The sequence below is a fragment of the Sciurus carolinensis genome, chromosome 11, assembly GCF_902686445.1.
Source record: "Sciurus carolinensis chromosome 11, mSciCar1.2, whole genome shotgun sequence".
Classification (NCBI taxonomy): Eukaryota; Metazoa; Chordata; class Mammalia; order Rodentia; family Sciuridae; genus Sciurus; species Sciurus carolinensis.
The window spans coordinates 50,677,143-50,696,725 of NC_062223.1; the positions used below are offsets into that span (position 1 = coordinate 50,677,143).

A 19,583-nucleotide genomic window follows, 5' to 3' on the forward strand; every position below is an offset into this window, starting at 1 on the left:
AGAAATTTAGACAGTTAAAATGATTTAATAGTTCACTTTTCAGAGATAAGCTCTATGAGGCTTCTTACATATTTTTTATGCCTTCCTTTCTATATGTGTATTTAGGAAATAGAATTACATTAGACTTCCAGTTTTGCAAATTGCTTTTTAAAAAAAATCACTTAAAACCACTTAATACATTGTAGATATCTTTCAAAGTCAATAAAGAGAAAACTCATAACTAAACTAATTTCTATGAGCACAGTCTAGGTCATACACTTTTTATAGTATGTAGCACATATTAGATGCTTGGTAACTGTGTGTTAAGGGAGAAAAAATCTCACATAATTTTTTAATAGATGGATTAAATGGATGCAGTCCAACTCTTTGGTCATTCCTTTCTGTGGAATTTTAAGTTTTTTTAGTCTTATTCTATTGCAAAGTCATGATGAACCACTTTCTACATATATTTTCATCCAAAAGTCTAATTATTACTTTAGGTTACATTTCAAAAAACAAAATTTCTCTTCCAAAGTATTTGCACATTTTGATACATTTAGCCAAATGTTCTTCAAAATATATTTTTTGAAAGTCTGCAAAATAGAAAGTGTACGAATTTGTGTTCAATGTGTTCTACACTCACATTTAATGAATGAAGGCAAAGTTTCAGTTTTTGAAAAATAAACAATAGTTATGGGTATAATTAAAATCTACTTTCTCTATGTTTGCAAATAATGTTCTTACCCACTTTTGATATCCCACTTTCATATCTGGTACGCTCCAGCATGTGATAGACTATTCGGCTTCGTGTAGCATTGCTGAAGAATGTGTCCTTATTGTTTATTATGAAGCTGTTAAAATGAGGGAATTGGTTTTAATATTCAGAGCAGAGCACAGAATCCAGCCATAGTTCCTGGGTAATCACCCATCTGTTTTCTCCATTAAAGCTAATCATGTGAAATATTTTAAGGCAGAGGAGAAGTCATTCTCTTAAAAAAAATCAATTTACAGAGAAAAAAAATACACACATAGGAAATGCAGGGAATTATCAAATATTTATTTAAGTATCTTCTTTAAGTTTATGAGGAACTCTAGGTGTCCACATGTTTCTCATTTAGCATGGAACAAGGAGATAATTGATTGTCCATTGGCTCACATAAATTTTGTACCACCTCAAGCAATTCAATTCCAAATAGATGCATTAAAAATGGAAATGGTCCTCCATGCCACACTTTACACTCTAGTTTATCTTACCTTCAGAACTTTGCAAAGACCCATACATAATCTTTTTTTTTTTTTTTCTGTTTAATTCCTTACATTGTCCCTTGTTGGAAAGAGAAGCAAGGGGACCATGTGAATGTCAATGATAATAAGAGCAACATTTTAACATGTACATAAACTGGGAGCCTCAAAAACTAAAAATAAAAAACAGAGTGTATTGGGTCTCACCCAAGTTCTGACACTTCCTGTTTCCAGTTGCTTTATCTCTTTGAATGACAGGCTACCATTTTGTGAGGCACTTAGTCTGAAGTATTAGGTCTGCTATAATTTTTGCTTTCTCTTCATCCTCCATATTCAAACAGTTGCCAAGCACAGCAACTTGTCTAACTGAAGTGCCTCTCTAGCTTTGGCACTACCCCTACTTAATCTGGGTGGCATTGCCTCTTGCTGAGGTTATCAGAAGAGTGTTTTCCTAACTGGACATTCAACTTCCCCCCTGACTTTAAAGCACAGCTCTGATCCACAGAGCACTCCTCTATTTTAGCATGTCAGGAACTGTCCACTATGAGCATAATTAAAGTTCTTATTTTCCTCCAAGGATCTCTATGCTTGTACTCCAACGTACACCTCAGTCTCATTTTTTACAGATCTGGCTTTTTGAGTCTGATCATCTGCTAAGTTGTTCAGTTTATCATCACCATAAAATTAGCTGCTTCTTTTCCTCTGGATTTTGCTCTGTCTGTTCTTCTTCTCCCCATCTTACTTCATTATTTTTTAACCAGTTGAAAAGGGCTGTTTCCTTCAAAAGGGTTTCCAAGAGCCTTTCCTCTTAATGTGTATTTAATTTGTGTCTTTCATAATCAAATAACATTGATTTACATTAATCTGTACATTTGTCTATTTTATTAGATCATGAGTTCCTTACAGTTTCTATGTTTTATCTGTACTGGGATAGCACCAAAGTCAGGATAATGCTAATTATAGGGAGCAGAAAAAATGTACTCCATTTTGATAATTCTCTCATCTTTAGATTGAGGAAACATTTTTGAGCAGGTTCTTAAGCAGGTAAGTTTCTACTTTCATGGATTTACTATTTGGAGAAATAAAACAGATTATAAAAGAACATGTAAATAACAAAATTACATGTAATGTCCATGGAGAAAGATGAAACGGGACAATGGCATAGAAAATAGGGGCCCAGAGGCAGAGTATTCAGAGAAGGTCTCTCTGAGGTGGTGACATTGAGTGGGAGCAGAATAATAAGAGGGAAAATGCCATGCAGAGGTCTGGGGGCAGAGCATGTCAGGCAAAGAAAACAGCAAGAATAAAAGCTCTGGGTTGGGATGATACATGGGTGGCTGATTCATAGAACCAAGGCTCTCATGACTGGATTAGGTAAAAGGGAAAAATGCAGAAGATGACATGAGAGTGCAGGGCAGGGGCTGCAGCATCTGCACCCACAGGGCAGATGATAAGAAAGGTATTTGAATTTTATTAGAAATACAATGGGCGGCCATGGGGGTGGGAGATTAAGCAAGGCACCTGTGTGATCTGATAGATGCTTTTCAAAGATCAGTCTGGTTTCTTGGGTTTTCAAGGAAACAGAAGAATGTTTTGTAGCTGGCACACCATAAATCCTTTAAGGTCCTACAAAAGTCCAGCAGGAGGCTGAAGAAGCTTCTGTGAAAACGTGCCCTCTCCCCAGTCTTGGTGTTAGAATGGATTTCTACATCTTCCCCCAACTCCTTAGAGGTAGACTTAGAAAGGCTTCTTCTAGATCTACCTCAAATATAAGTAAAGGAACAAGTTGGGAAGGGAGGGTTTCCACTCACTGCTGGCTGTGTCACATATCTGGTGCTCTGGAAAGCTGCCTTGTTTGTCCCTTAACCTCCAACATCCCAGAAGACAGGTTAATCCAGAATGGCACATATGGTCCTATAGCCTTGGTCCCATACTACACTGTGCATATCTCTACTTTAATGTTTACTCTATATTGTTTAATTAAAAAGTTTCATGTTTGTTTTCTCCCTTTGACTAGGAGTACCAGAAAGGCAGAAACTGCATCATAGTTCCTTTTATATCCTCAAATTTTATCATATAGAAACTCAATACTACTTGAATGAATACATCATTAAACAAACAGATACATAAATAGGTAAGGAGAAAGACATACAATAAGCCTTAAAAAATTCTCATTCCCCTGAGTTAATTAAGCTTAAGCCAAAATGGACCATTTAATTAAACACATAATTTTAATAAGTTATTAGTTAGTATAAATTATTGCTAAAAACAATTATACTGTTATCATTATTGCTATTTTAACTGAGTGACTTACTAATATAGTAATTAAAAGAGTTAGGAGCTAGACTAACTCTTTCAAATGAGAGTATATGAATTTATAATTAATTGTTACTTAAATGTCTTAAAATTCTAAAATTAACAAAGAATTAATATTGTTCACTAAGTGCTATTTATAGCCTAAGTGTATACTTTAAAACTATGAGGCATTCCTCCGCCCCATTTCATTAAGAATAACAATGGTCCCAGGAATATTTATTCTATAAACAAATCACAGATAACGAAAGGTACAAAGGCAAGTGGCAGAAGAGACAGGAACTCACTGGTGAATCCGTGCTCTGCTGAAGGGGCCAGTGTAGCAGTCTGACTCCTCCAAGTCTGGAAAAGCTGACTTGTCAAGAACCATTGGATTTTGGGACATCCACTTCTTTATTCTTTTAAAATAATTTTGCATCCTGAAAGAAAGTTACATTATAGAACAAGGTGGGTGGTATTACATTGCCATGCCAACCTTCCAGGAAGGTTTAATACGTAGTTTCCTCAAGTACTAAGGAATGAGTTCTAAAAAACCAGACACACACACACACACACACACACACACACACACACATACACACACACACAGAGTTCTTTTATTTTAACACAGAAGAAATAAATAACAAAACAAACCAAGTCCTGCATTCTTTCAGGGCAACTATGTATCCTCATGAAGAAAACCTTGTGGAAACTACTTAAGTCACTATAAAGACGATGATAGGAGAGAGTATAAAAACAGAGTAACATGATATATTTATTAAAACTTCATGTTATCATCTATCAAATCTACCCATAGGTATAGGTTTTTTCCTTCCTAATTCTTTAAAAAAGAAATAGCAATAATTCCTGTACAAAAGCGGAGACTAAATAAATAAATGAGTAACTGGCTCTGACACACGTTAGTAGTACTGGAGGCTACAACTATGGTACAAACAGAAACGACTTTGAAGTTCCATAAAACTGGTTAAAACAGAGCTCTGTTACACTAGTTGCGTGAACTTACACAAGTTATTAAACTATTTCTTTCCTCAGTTTCCTTTCTCATAAAGTAAAAATTATATTGACTTTGTTGGAAAGTTGCAATTTGGTGCTTTATTTTAAACCTGATCACTAACAATAAGGAAGACTGAGATATAGAGCTTTTGCAATAATTTTAAGATTTCTGTGGGCATATAAAAGAACTGAATATTTTGTTAAAATGCAGATATGGAGTGTGGTAGCTCATGCCTGTAATCCCAGCAGCTTGGGAGGTTGAGGCAGGAGGGTTTTGAGTTCAAAGCCAACTTCAGCCACTTAGTGAGGCCCTAAGCAACTCCTCAAGATCCTATTTCTAAATGATAATATAAAAAAGGGTTGGGGATGTGGTTCAGTGGTTAAGCATCCCTGGGTTCAATGCCTGGTATCACAGTACTACAAAAAAAAAAAAAAAGAAAAAAAGAGGAGGTACATACACAGTGATTAGAATCATATTTATATTATAGAGAAACAAAAAGAAAAAAAAAAGAGATTGATTGCAGAGTTGATTCTGAAAAACTTCATTTTAAGTTACTGTAATAACAGCTGTGTTCCCTAAAAAAAGTCATGTAATATTTACACACTATGAGGTTCTGCTGGGCAATTTTTGGCAACTTCTGCAATAGCAAGTTGAAGTAGTAGGACAAAATATGTTCCCAGACAAGTAAAACATATTTCAATATTTGTTTAGTTAAATGTGTATGACCTTCGAAAATAGGATAGCATTGGCAGGCAGCAAATATTGTATCTTAAGACTTATTTCATTTAAGTCTATTATGAGAAAAAAATTATCATGCAAAATTTGAGATAAGAATCAAATCATGTACAGAGGTTTAGATGCAAAAATCTTGATTTTTCTTTTGCCAAGTTAGACCATTGAATACTTGCCAGGTCATGTTTGGTTTTGGAGGGAATTTCTTTCTAACCTAAAATGATAATCAATTCATATCAGAGGTGATCACTTACTTTGCTGCTTCTGGTTATAAAGAAAGCCTCTAAAATCATAAAATATCCCCATATCCCGAAGGCCAGTGCACAGACATGTAAAATATATTAAGTATATTATAGAGAAATTAAGCCAGCTTTTTAAATTTAGCACTCCATGTATGTATAATATGTCAAAATACACTCTATTGTCATGCATTTCTCAAAAGAACAAATTTAAAAAAGCAATGTACATCCACAGGTACTAATTAAAAGAAAAACCTATACCTAAATAACAAATATCAGTAAGTAGAGGGAAGGGAACAGGGGGAGGGAAGAAGGAAGGGAAAAGGGAAGTACTAAGGATTGAATTAGAGCAAATTATATTTCATGCTTTTATAATTAAGTCAAAATGAATCTTATTGTCATGTATAACTAAAAAGAATCAATAAAAGATTTGTTAAAAAAGCAATGGATTAGGAACAAAGGATAAATGTTCTAGAGCTGAATTTCCAGTCTTTGAAATCGAACTAAACATTTCCAGTCTATGAGATTCAGGTTCCTTAACTCTAAGGAGAACTAGTAAATCCATCTGTCCTACTTCAGAAAATGGCCAGGAGAATCAGATAAAAGGAAATATTCAACTGTACTTAGAAAATATTATTGTGCTCTGGCACCCAAGAACCTACTGACTTTGATGAAATTACAAAGTAGAAATGAAGGTGAAATTTTAATTTTTAAAAATAAACCAAATAAAAGAACTTTCAAATCATCAGTTATCATGCTAACAGAACATAAACAATATTGTCAATTTAGGCTTTTCACACGTATTTCCTGATGCAATGGTAAAATGTATTCTGGCCTGAATTTGAATACCAGGATACAAGGATCTCATTCATCTTTTAAATCAATGAATATTTTGAGAACTAAATGAACAATATTTGATGCTACCATATATAGCACATTATATGCACTCAATCAATATTTATGCTAATAATGGTGAAAAGAAATATTGCCACTACTATTTCTATTGCTGCAATTGCCACACTCTGCTACCAATATAATCTAATACGTTTGGAATTGCAAATGCAAGATTTCATGGTACAATATGAAGATGATTTCTAATAGAGTTTCAAAGTTCTTTGCTAAAATCAGGGAAAAACGAAGTATTCTATGGAAACTGAAAATAAATCTGAATTAAAGGTTCAAAACAACTTAGTCAAAGCACAAACTCTGCCAAAGCAGCTAAGAGCTGAGGGAGGGAGTGTGGGTGGAATGGCGAGGGAGTTATTTATTTTCCTTGATCTGCAAAACTGGCTACTCTTTGTTCTGACTCCCTGGCAGGTCATTTTGAAGTTGCTTTAATATTCGAATGTGGAAATGCTTTGCAAATAAAAAGTAAATTGCAGCAATAATAAAACTATGGTTATTTCCTTTCAACCTGCCCTGAGAAATGATGATCTTCAAAAGCTGGATAATTGACTGTCCATTATTTTTCCTCTAGTGTTTGCTGTTCAAAATTAACCATGCACAAAACATCTTTCACTTCAAGAAAGGAAAGTTACAAATGAAATTAAATGGGTATACTTGATTTTAATTTCTCACTTTGCAAAATGTCTGTAGATGAAGTTTCACAATCTTACATCAATAAGGAACACACACGTATACAAACACTGCTCTTAAATTTTATTCTTCAAAGATCTTTTTTAAAAAATAGGAATCAGTCAATTCCTTAATTGAACACATAACTTAGAAAAATAATAGGATTTTTTTTCATAAAATATTATATAATTTTATAAACTCTTTTAGTATTTATTCCCTACCTCTCCCTATTGGCATTCATGAAACCAAAGAACAAAGAAAACTATTAGTAATAAGCAAAACATAAAGGGGAAGGTTATAGTTAAGGTTCAAGATACTCTGATAATCATTTGGAACAATTGGAAACCAAATTTAAATTTTATGGACTTAAACAGAAAATATTAAAAGATCAAACACATTGAAATATATGATACAGTGTTTGTTTTTCTAGTTCAGTTGAAAAAAGAACAATTTTCATATAACATGGTTCTTTAATATTTTATATATATATATTTATCACATATTCTAAATGCAAATTTAAAAATGAACTATGATAGCTTTATAAAGACATTTTGAAGATTGCAATATGAGGGATTTATTTTTCTGCAAGTATCTGAAAGAAAAATCCTTGTTTAACAGAAAACCTAGTAACTGTGTAGTTACAAAGTCTTACTAAAGGGGATCAAAATAAAGAGACTTTATCAATCAACCAACATTGAACAGGCATATGCACAGTACAGCAAGGAAACCTGTAGTTATAAATTTAGGTATTGTAATATGTCAGTGACTTTGATTTTATTATGCAAATATGACTTTGGAAATTTGTTACATAGACCAGGACCAATTACCTACATAGGAAATAATGAGGGTTCATGCTACCTCAGAGCACTAACCTGGCAGAAATATATGACTTGGCTGAGGATCATCATTAATTCTATAAAAGTTATTTTTTGTACTAATTTCTGTGATATTTATTCTATCTTCAAGATTTTCTCCTCCACAATTTACTTTCTGGTCATTAAATCCTATCACACCTAAATTCAGCATTTAAAAGGGGTCAACATTCTCCTGTAAAGGTTTATAAAGTTTGAAGTTATATTAAGTGATTTTCTTTGGGAAAGGAACTAGATTTATTGAATCCTTTCCATTTTAGGTCTGTTATTCATACTCTATGGGTTTTATTATTTTTGTGTATCCTGATTTGTTATCTCCTACTACATTTGTCAATGGAACTCATTTTACCACATTCCTCTATTTTTTCTTTGTAAATTGAATCTTTTGTGTGTATGAAGCCTTTTGTTTAAGTGTTCATTAAATGAAGCTCATTTCCTCCAGTGAAACAGTGCCAAAGTGACTCAGGTTGAAGAATTTCTTCTGTCTTAGAATTGTGACTTGATTAACTCCCTTCTATAGCTACCCTTTACGACAACAGGTAAATAGCTGAGGCTTTCAGAGGAAGCTTTTTCTTGTAAAGAAGCTCATTTTTAATACTAGGATAAGAGAAGAAGCTTAAGGTGGCAGAATTAAATTAGATTTGGAATGCAAAAGATGCTTTATGACCTTAGTAAACCACTGCATTACTCTGGTTTCTAGTGCTCCTAATAAGATAATTTCACTGAATGTCCCTGAAAATCTGTGATAGGTATATTGTTCTATCTACTCTAGTGGGTCATCATTTATTCATTGATCCCAATTTTATAATTATTTTTGAAATTAAAATCTCTTAAGATATTAACCTGCATTTAAATCCTTCCATAATATTATATCATGGGAGGATTCCAGGAATGACAATGATAAATAGTAACAAAAAGATTGCCTGATTTTAAACACTGTTCAATTTGGCCTAAGCAATTTTAAATTTTGCTTGAACAAATCAATAGAATGTTCATCCTAAAATTTGCAACTGCTGTTATTGATAATAAAGTTTCTTCCAATTTTTTCACTAAATGCCAAGTTGGTCATAATAAAAGCAAGCATTATTCACCAACCTGCCCTTTGATTTACTCCTCCGATCCGTGTAATAGCATTTTTTCCTGAAAAATAACAGAAATCATCTGAGAAAAGTGAAAGCAAAGAGTGACATCATTAAATAATACTCAGTATTTCAATATCAAAGGTCCATATGCTCCAGAACTTCAAACAAATGAAATAAGTCAGTATAATATATGACAAAAAATGAGTTCATATCATTTTATTTCAGAATTGAAGTTTCTAATAACAAACCATTTAAAAATCAATAGTGCCTTTTTGGAACATATTATTTTAAATACTCTTTTTAAAGTCTGTCTTCTGCTACTCAATGAATACTAAAACCATGTTATATAAAGTCATCCATTCATCCATCCACCTGCCCAACCATCCATTTATCCACCCTCCTAATTATATGTAAAAAATACTTCTACTGAGCCAAGAAAAGATAAGGTATAATCACTAAAAATTTTAATCTGTCTTGTGTTACAGGCGTCTGTTCCCAAATAAGAATTATGATGGTTAGAAATATAATTATGTTTTTCTCTCCTCATGTAGTTTTTACTTCGTGATGATAGGAAGGTAGCTACACAAATGAATGTAAAAAAAGTTCAGAATGGTTTGATATAAAGCACTGTTTCTTCCTTCTGGGCTGATCTGGTCCAATGTTCCTGCCAATAAACTGTGTGAATTTAAAAAAAAAAATGTAGAGCAAAAAGATCTCTACCTTCAAGGTACTTCTTTAACAGTTGAGGAAATAAGGGACTAGATATAATTAAGTGTGACAATGTAGGAAAACAGGAAGTGCTATGGAAATACTGAGGAAGGGGCTCTCAACTGGTTTTTAATAGGTGGAAGAGAAAGGATAGAGAGAAGCCTTCTCAGAGGATGTATTACCTTGAGGCACAGTGCAAGTAAACCTCTGGGTAGTGTTATACATACCACTTCCAGACAGAGGTAGCAACATATAAGATGGACAAGGGACCAGGACAAGCATTTTAAGATTCAGGAAACTGAGGCTCATCATAAAAGTGGTCAGGATCAATGAACAAGGCACAGACCATGAGGGGTCTCAGATCTAATATGTAGCTTTCCGATGAAAGGAATGGGGGAATGTCCATGTTATAAGCAGGGATATATAGCACATATATACAATATTAACATATATATATATATATATATATATATATATATATATATATAATATTAACTCTCTCTGGATTTGGAGAAAGTAAAAATTCTTGTGGTGTAGGTTGTTTTGTCTCCTAAATGACCTCTGCATCCTCAACCTGAAGATTGGGAGTGTTATTTTGGGCCTTGTAAAATGCCTCTTTCTCTTTAACCACCAAAACCAACTTAGAGGACCTGCAAACTCCTTCATGGGGTGACCTCCATGAAGCAGAACTGAGTCAGGATACCAAATTTAGTTCTTATTATTAGCTGCCTTTAAAACTTTCTGAAATACTTTATTTCATTGTATCACTAATTGTACTATTAGAAAAGAATTTTAATGGTGCCCCTTAAATATCCCAACACTAAATTCAAATATAGAATTTCAAAACTTCCTCTATCTATCCTAAAATCCCATTTTAAATGTTTCCCTCAATTTTCTCAAACATAGTAAAAAGTTTGTATGCAGACATTTAATCCCTATTATACTATAAGTCCATCTTGTTTCTGAGCCTCCTCTGTGTAGACAGTCTTGAGCCATTTAATCTGAGGTTAATAACTGTTAACTATATTTCAGTATGTGATTGATAGTACAACAGTTCTATTTTACTTGACTCTGTGTGACTGGTGAACACTCCACACATTGTTTGATAAACAGTAAGCACTCAGATGGCTGATGAATAAATGAGATCATTTTATGCTTAAAAATCATTCACTATATATGGTATTTTTTAAAGCTATAGATGTAGGAAATTGGTTTAAAATTTTTCCAGCATCAAAATAATCCAGGCACATGATTCACAGGAGACCATGTTTTAGTTGCAATTATCAGTAGAGGATCAGTGAGGAGAATTATAAAAGCACTGGGGAGGGGTGATATTTGGATTAAACACTATTCTCTATACTGATTGCTTTTAATCTGTATTTCTCTTAATTTATTTTGTTTGGAAAACATTTGGGAAGAAATAAAGGGTAAATGGAAAATATATACCAGATGAATATACATTCATTTTACACTGGTTTTAAGAGCAAATGAAAACTAAAAATTCAGATACTTAGTTCTCCCTGTTACAAAGGCAAGGGAATTTTCTTCCCTCTTTTTTCTTAGCGCGTTTCCTTGAGAGGATTTGTCTCCATAAGTACTTTCTCTTCTCTTTGAAACATATACAAATCCTTCAGAAAAATCCATAGGCATTTCCTCAGCTTGATGATCCAGGATATCCTGCTTTCAACCTAGGAGCCATCTCTTTAAAATGTGAACATCCATGGGGATAGCACCCTATCTCCCAGTTTTTGTGGGAGGGTAGTACTCTTGCCCCAATATACAGAATTACCATTTGTCACAAAGAAACATAGGTTTAATTGTTCTTTGGTATAAAGCCAATAAAACAATGAACACACCAATTATCTGGTGAATCCACAATGAATTATGTTTGAAAATAGTGTTGCCAAGACCTTTCACTTAAGGATTCTTTACTGTTTATCTTGCGAACAAGTATGCAAAGAGTTGTACCTTATTGGCTATGTAACAGGAAGCGATTTCCCTTTCACTTGCTTAGACCACTGACTGTCAAGTGGTTTAATGTTTGTTCAATAACAACATAATTTTCTTTCTTGTATATCATTGTGGCAAAGTATTCTGTGTTTGAGGGATTGTTTCTAATTCAATTTTCCCAACAATATATAGTGTATCTTTAATGCAGGAAGTGGTCAACAACCTGCAATTCCCCATTTGTTCTCCTGCATAAATGAACCTACAGTAGCAAATCCTTTCTACCTTTAATTCTCCATCTGGTAACTTATTAACTGCAAACTGTTCACATACGGAGCTTTATTTTCCCCTTACGTTTTCAGTGTTAAGATTCTGCCATTTTATTCCTTCCATTAGGGCTGAATTTATCCACCTACCTACCTCTTACAATTACCACTCAAAAGTATAAGGAAATAACTATTGAAATTACTGTTTCCTGTCCGCCCCACACAGTCAGTGGCCACTTGTGGCGATGTCTGCTGGGCCAAGTGAGGAAGCCAGTTGATGCAGGGGGCCCTGGTGCCTACTGCTCCTTGATAAGTTAAGAGACTTTACTTCTATTCATTCTATATAATAAGCTCCTCCATGTTTTTGTTTTATTTTTGAGTGGGCTTTTTTGCATAAAAAGTGATCTAAGTTTAATCCTAATTGTACAAAAATATTGTTCTTAAAGTTTTAAAAGAGTACCCCATATTTACTACATTTAAAATATTTGTGGGAGGATGAACTTGAGGAGAAAAGTGAAATTGACCCCATCTAGGAACTCAACCTGAGAAATTGCTAGATCACTGAAACTTCTTGAAATATGTTGACTCTTTGAATGTGAGAGGGAGGTAAAAATGAACAGGAGCCACCTTTGAATCAAAATAAAAATGCTAAAAGTGAACTTTGATATATATGAAATACAGAAGACTTAGGCTAAGTCCTTTATGATATGATAACAACTATTTTACCTAAAATTTTCCTGATTGCTTTTGAAAAATATGTCCAACACAATAGGTCATATATATTTTGGAAGAAAAGACAAGAAAGAAATGGTTAGACATCTTAGCTATAATAAAACTTTACAGATATGTTTAGTCAGAAAATTAAAAAACATTCAAGACTCATTTTCATATAATAAAACTGAAAGCTTTTGCAGGATAGGTTATAATTAATAAACTTTCATAATAAATTTGCAAATTTCTTTATGAAGTGTAGTAGATTTGAAAACTAATAGTTATGTGGAATAGTTCAGTAAATTTTTTACACAGTTTAAAAAATATTGTTCTAAAAAGTGATTAATACTTTTCAGATTTATAGTTCTTTATTCTTCTTGTATACAGTCATCCCTCAATATTCTTGGGGAATTGGTTACAGAATCTTCCCCAGACACAAAAGTCTTCAGATGTTCAAGTGTTTTACATAAACTGTCAAAGTACTAACCTGTGTAAACCTACAGTATACCTTAAAATATTTCTAGATTATTTATAATGCCTAATACAATGTAAATGTTCTGTATGTAGTTATTACACTGTATTGTTTAGGGAATAATGGCCCACAAAAGTCAGTATATGTTCAGTATAGATGCAATGTTTTTTCAGATTTTTTGATTGGTGGTTGTTTGAATCCAGGCCCATGGGTCATGGATAAGGAGGACCAACTATATTTCAAGTTTTAGATGTATGTTTTTAAAAGTGATCACAGTTGGGAATTGGTGATAAAATTGGTCATTTTGAAAACACTCCGCCTTGTAGTTTATGCATTCTTTTATTATGTGCAGGCCTAATTTTAGGAATACCTTAAAAATAAATGAGAAGTTTGTTACTAAGGTATTAGCTAATGCTATATCTATTATTTAAAATATCTGGAAAGATGTGCTAAAACCACTCTGTGTTCCAGCATTTCTCAAACTCTGTTCTGAGAATGTCAGCATTAGATGGAAATTAGCAAAAGATTATATTAACAAAATCCTCTTGAAATTTATCTTAAAATAAGGAATATTAGCATATTAAAATCTCTAAGACAATATTTCTTTATTGTCAGCATCAGAATCATTTGGATGCTTACTAAAAATTTATAAAAATCCCCTAATCCTGTCCCAGATCTAATATGGATTTAATCATTTTAAAGATTGAAGAAGCACTTCTTAAAGAAAAATATCCTATAGTAAGTACACTAATTTGTTAACTCAAAAATTCAGCAACAAATTCGGTCACAGGATATTCTTCTCTCAAGTTCCTGTGGAAGTAATGTTACTTTGATCTACTGTGAAAAATGCTGCGTGTTTTCTAACATTTACATTATTGTATCATGGGAATTTCAATGTTATTTTCCAAAAGTTTAATTAATGCAGCAATCATAAACTTTTTTTTTAAATGAAAAGAATCAATTTCAGGCAATCTTCAATAAGAATAGATGGTAACTGCAGAAGTTCAATGATTTTCTTTTTTTTTTTTTTGACTCTTGGATGTACATGAATTTTTCTTTCAAATGCAATTTTACCAGGAAATGAAAAAAATAAATATCATTAAAAAAGAAGCATCAGACTGAGGAGAGCATTCTCTTTCCAATTTCCATTTGGATGAAAGGAAAATGTGGCACACAGCCTGGAGACCCAAACTTTGATGAATACAAAGTGAGGTCACTTGTAGTGTGGCAAGATAATTGTTTCTAACCTACTTCTAAAGAGAAACAAAGCAAGCTATGGGATATAACAATTTTTTTAATGACACGAGAATACTAATTATTCTAATAGTAAGTTCCCTGAAATTTATGCAAAATAGCAAGAGTGAGGGACATAATAGAAAGGAGGCTGGTGTACTATAATAGACTTTTAATTTTTAAAAAATGAAAAAAAATCCATCTTCATGTACTAAGAGGGTGGAAAAAGTATATGAAATGTAGGGCGCTATAGACAGTGTTGCCATAGTCTATGATTTTCCCCATGGAGACTAGAGCAGAATGAACATATTTTAAACTACTAATGAAGAAATAAAAACAGTCTTTTCAATTATGAAAGTTGAATATTTGGATAAAACAAATATATGTTACTTATGGCAATAAACTAAATGTTTGTGTCCCCCCCACCCAAATTCATATGTTGAAACCCTAATGCCTAATGATATTTGGAGTTGGGTACTTTGGGAGGTAATCTGGTCAATTCTCATGAATGGTATTAGCACCCTTAAAAGGAGAAGCCAGACAGCTAGCTTACTTTGTCATGTGAGTATACGATGGAAAAGAAGGCCCCTGCCAGATGCCAACCATGCTGGCATCCAGATCTTAGATTTCCAGTCTCCAGAACTGTGAGAAATAAATATCACTTAAAACACCCAGTCTATGGTATTTGTTACAGTCACTACAACACTAAAACTGACTAATATACTGATATTATATTCATCACTTCCTCTTATGTTGAGTGAAAAGTATAATTGTGTCTTATTAATGGAGGCCTGTGCCAAACTCTAAGTTATACAATGCCAAATTTCCTCTCAGATCTCCCAGATGAAACCAATCTTCTGGACACCTGGAAAACATCTGTTTTGTATAAAATCCAGAGAAGTCTGGTGGTCCCTGTTTGGTCAGATGTTTTAATTTCATATTCACTCAACCCAACTGAGCCTCCATACTGAAACCCATTTAAATGACATGGTCGTGACAATTGCTCAGGACTTTCTCCTTTTCCTTCTGCAAGGACACGAGTTTGTTACATTTGTAAATTTAGTCACAACTCATAGAAACAACATTGATTGCAGAAATGGGGGAAGGATGAAGGCACCTGAAGTCAATTAGGATTAATTTGGACAAGCTCTTAGCAATTTTGGCCAGATATCAGAAAATAGGTCATTATCTTGGGTGTGATACTTCATTTGTATCACATTTTAATGTCACCTAATCAAATTAGAACTTGTGGAAAATAAATAATCTTATAAGGATACAAATAAAATAACAGGGACACACAAGTCTATCCATCAGAGCAATCATTTGTAATACATTTCCAATTGTATTACTATGCATTTTAGATGACTGAAGTCACACAGTATGAATAATTAAATATCATATATAATTCAATTTAAATTTTTTTTATTTACTACTTTCCTGCAATTTTAAGAAATTTTTTTGTTTTATAAATTAATTGTATTCAATGCAAGGGTATATTCTACTTTACTTAAATTTTCTAAATAAATATAGCAGAGGTTTATATTTTCAAAAATATAAATTAAATTTCATTGAATATTTTTATGCACTTGAAAACTATGTGCAAAAGATAAGAAGCAGAGGCTATGAAAACTTTTAATGCTCACGGAAAACATTTTCAAATAAATTTTCAGAAGTTTGAGTCTCAGGATGAATAAATAAAGGCAATTCTTATCATATCTATGCTAAGTTTGAAGTTAATTACTTGCAAAATTCTTCAATAAGTTAAAAGTTATCTCATTTTTATTCTGTATGATTTTTGTGTTACATGAATAAGCACAGATCAAAGAAGAAATCACAACAAAGAGTAAATCAAGTATCCCAATTGTCAGCAGAATTATATATATATATATATTTATATATATGTTATTATCAGCTCTAGATGAGCATTTCAAAAAATTTTTAGAAGGTTGTAGTGTCAAAGGAGGAAAATTCTGGAAGTCAAGAAATGTAGTTTACATAAATACATACTTAATAGAATTCTCACTTCAGTTTTATCACTTGAATTGAAAGCAGTCCTCTATAGACTTCTAACAATCTAATCATAAGACAAGGAATACCTTCAAGGCCCTCTTTGCTTCTTTCAGGTACCAATTTTAATTAAAATGTGCAAACTTTAGATTCTCTTGGCAATCTTTTCCACCATTTGTGTAAGATTTTGAGGAATTGCAAAGACTGGTCTTCATTTGTTTTTCATTTTATGATTTTGTCAAGATTATTTTGGTATTATTTACTTATCTCCAGAATACCATCTCCATAGAGAACTCTTAAGCTCTTATCCAATCATGCATGGGAGCTAATTTAGGTATTGAAGTCTAATATGGATAGCAAGATGTTACAGTAGTTGTCAATGCTTACTCAGTTTCTGATTTCTGGGCATTAGCTGTGGTTGCATCTTTCAAAGCTTGAGATGTTTCATATATATAAAAAGGTTTGTATTGATATTTCATATTTTAACCTCAATAATGTTGAAGTTTGTCAGAACACTTAAAGGCATTAGCACTTCTCTCAGAGTTAACCTCTTTCATGTTACCAAGTCTGAGAAATTTTTCCATTTTTTGAATTGCAATCTTAGTGTTCCCTTAGACTTACCAAGGTTCTTTTGCTTGGAATCTCATTCACTCTGAACCTTGTAAATCTTCTTAGCAGCTGATTAAACATATTGAGTTTCATATCAGTATAAATGTTCTTATCTTCACTGTGAGTTAACACTTTTCATAAAGTATGGGCACTATAGAATTTATCTTTGAGAAATTACAGAAGAACGTGATATATTCTGAATATAACATCAGATACTCAAGATAGGAAAAACAGTTGGCTTTTCAATCTATGCTTGCCAAAAGGAAAGACCAAAAATCACTGAAAGGAACAGTCTTCTCATTATCATATATTCATCTACAGAGGACAGTACTAAGAATGTTGAACTGACCTTAAAAATGATTCTTGTTAACCTCTAACAGGGAAAAACTCTGTATTTATATATAAAGATACTATACATTTATACTTCCTAATGTCCACAAAAATGACAAGAATTATATATAACCATATGAAATGGGAAGTGAGACTGATCTTGGGGATTGTTTGAAGTTAAAATCTGAAAATAAATATTCTATCCTCTCTCTAGGCAAGTCTGCCTTGAAATGATATAAAGTGTCCAGAGAATCAGAAAGCTTACCACATTAGGCAAACAAATTAGATAGGGAAAAAAAATGCCCAGGATACATTAAATTTTGGAAGAAATAGCATTTTATTTTTAGATAGGGATACATTCACTGCTCCAGGGTACTGTAAAAGACAGACTCATCTTAATATATGTTAAGATAGAATGAAATAAATTTTGAAAGTACCTGAAGGGCATCCTGATATTCAGCCTCTCTGCATACTTGCACAACGTGTCCCAGGGGATGTGGATTTTAATGAACATGATATCAGGGTTTGCAATAGCTGGCTGCAAAGGACAGCAAGACAGGCACCATTATTTAGAATCAGAACCAATTATATTCTACCACTGTTTGATTTGGAAGAAACATTGTCCTGTTGGTTATATATTGATCATTCTAACTGATTTAAAGGAAGTTTGTATGAATAAAAAAACTCTTAATGAGGAAAAATTTTAGCAAAAATGTAAAATGCCACTGAAACAGGTTAAGGCCTAGATAGTCCTAGACATAAATTCCTCAGGAGGATGACCTGTTGATCTTATGAAATCAGAATCACCCAGGCAGGACAAGATTAACCAAAAAAGAAGCATGTGACTTGTGAAGAGGCAGATTGACCATGTATGCCTATGTAAAAGAACCCTAAAGATTCTTGCTCACAACATAAAATCAACAAGCAGCTTCTCACTTATCCACTTCTATAAATTCCCCCACTACCAACCAATGAAGGGACAGATTTGGGTTTATTTCCTGTCTCCTTCATGGTTAACCCTCAAAAAAGTTTTTCATTTTCCAAAACCTTGGTGCCTTCGTACTGGCTTCTATGTGCATCAGGAAATCACCATTGTATACAAGAAACAATCACTTGTGTAAATCAATGGATTGTTTTATATTAATTATTATCAAAATCCATATTCTGGATTAAACAATTCTGAGCCAATTAAGTATTTCAAGCTGGGCATGGTGGCTCACACCTGTAATCCTAGTGGCTTGGGAGGCTGAGACAGAAGAATCATAGGTTCAAATCCAGTTTCAGCAGCTTAGTGAGACCCTGTCTCAAAATTAAAACTAAAAAAGAACAGGGATGTGGCTTGGTGGTTACGCATCCTTGGGTTCAATTCCCAGTACCAAAAAAATCCCTCAAAAACAAACAAACAAACAAACAAACAAAAAAACACCAAAAGCAAAGCAAAACAAACAAAAAAACCCTCAAGATTGCGTTTTTCTTTTTTAAAAGTTGTTTTTAGTTATATAACATTAGCATGAACTCCACATCATTCCTGTTCAGAGAGGGTAGAAACACTGCAAATTGTTACCAATCATTAACTAATTAGTTCATGTATTCTTCTAACAAATTTTATTAAATAAGTACTAGCTCCTCAAACTACTTGCTAGGTTCAATGATAAGCCTGGAAGAAAAATGGAATATGTAAATCAAACAAACCCAGGAGCTCACAGCTGTCAAATTTGCATGCCTACTCTGCTTTTTGTTTCATTTCTGCCAGTGTCAAGACATAAGGATTTAACCGCCTTTTATCTAGATGAGAGGATTTAAGCAGTCAAGTGTGCAACAAAAACATCTAAAGGGCTTTTTTTTTAACCAAACAAGATACTCTGGTCTAATGCTTAAAAATGCCAGAATTAGATCCACTGTATGTAAATATTTTGATGACTCCATTAGTCCAGGGTCAGATGTGTTCCTGAACAATTATTTAGATTCCTTGTTTTCTACCAGCAATCTAATATAAGTAGCTAAATAACTGACTAGGCATTATATATCACTCATGTTGAGAGTCTACCTTTTAAAAACGCCTACACAGTTATTTCCTACCATGTCTCAGTCCCACAGAGCATGATACAAGTCTATGGCCATTCTATCATTGAACTCCACACAGCTTTAAAATCACGTGAACATCTGTAATAGAAGAACTGTTTTTGCTTGCAATGTAAGGCACTTTCCAGGTTAGACACAACTGAACTATTTTTTGATAAACCTTTGCATTTAAATTTCAACTAGATGTATC

At 33.1% G+C, this 19,583-nt stretch overlaps 1 protein-coding gene across 3 annotated transcripts in view; it reads right to left on the minus strand.

Moving 5' to 3' along the window:
• Positions 1 to 19,583, minus strand: part of Ano3 (anoctamin 3) — a 441,314-nt gene that overhangs the window by 95,442 nt on the left and 326,289 nt on the right. For all 3 annotated transcript variants that reach the window (XM_047517051.1, XM_047517052.1, XM_047517053.1), the window contains 4 exons: positions 17,749 to 17,849; positions 9,042 to 9,086; positions 3,822 to 3,953; positions 724 to 830 (listed from right to left, as the gene is read on the minus strand). In XM_047517051.1, the coding sequence (XP_047373007.1) occupies positions 724 to 830; positions 3,822 to 3,953; positions 9,042 to 9,086; positions 17,749 to 17,849 (385 nt within the window). The remainder of the gene's footprint in view (positions 1 to 723; positions 831 to 3,821; positions 3,954 to 9,041; positions 9,087 to 17,748; positions 17,850 to 19,583) is intronic.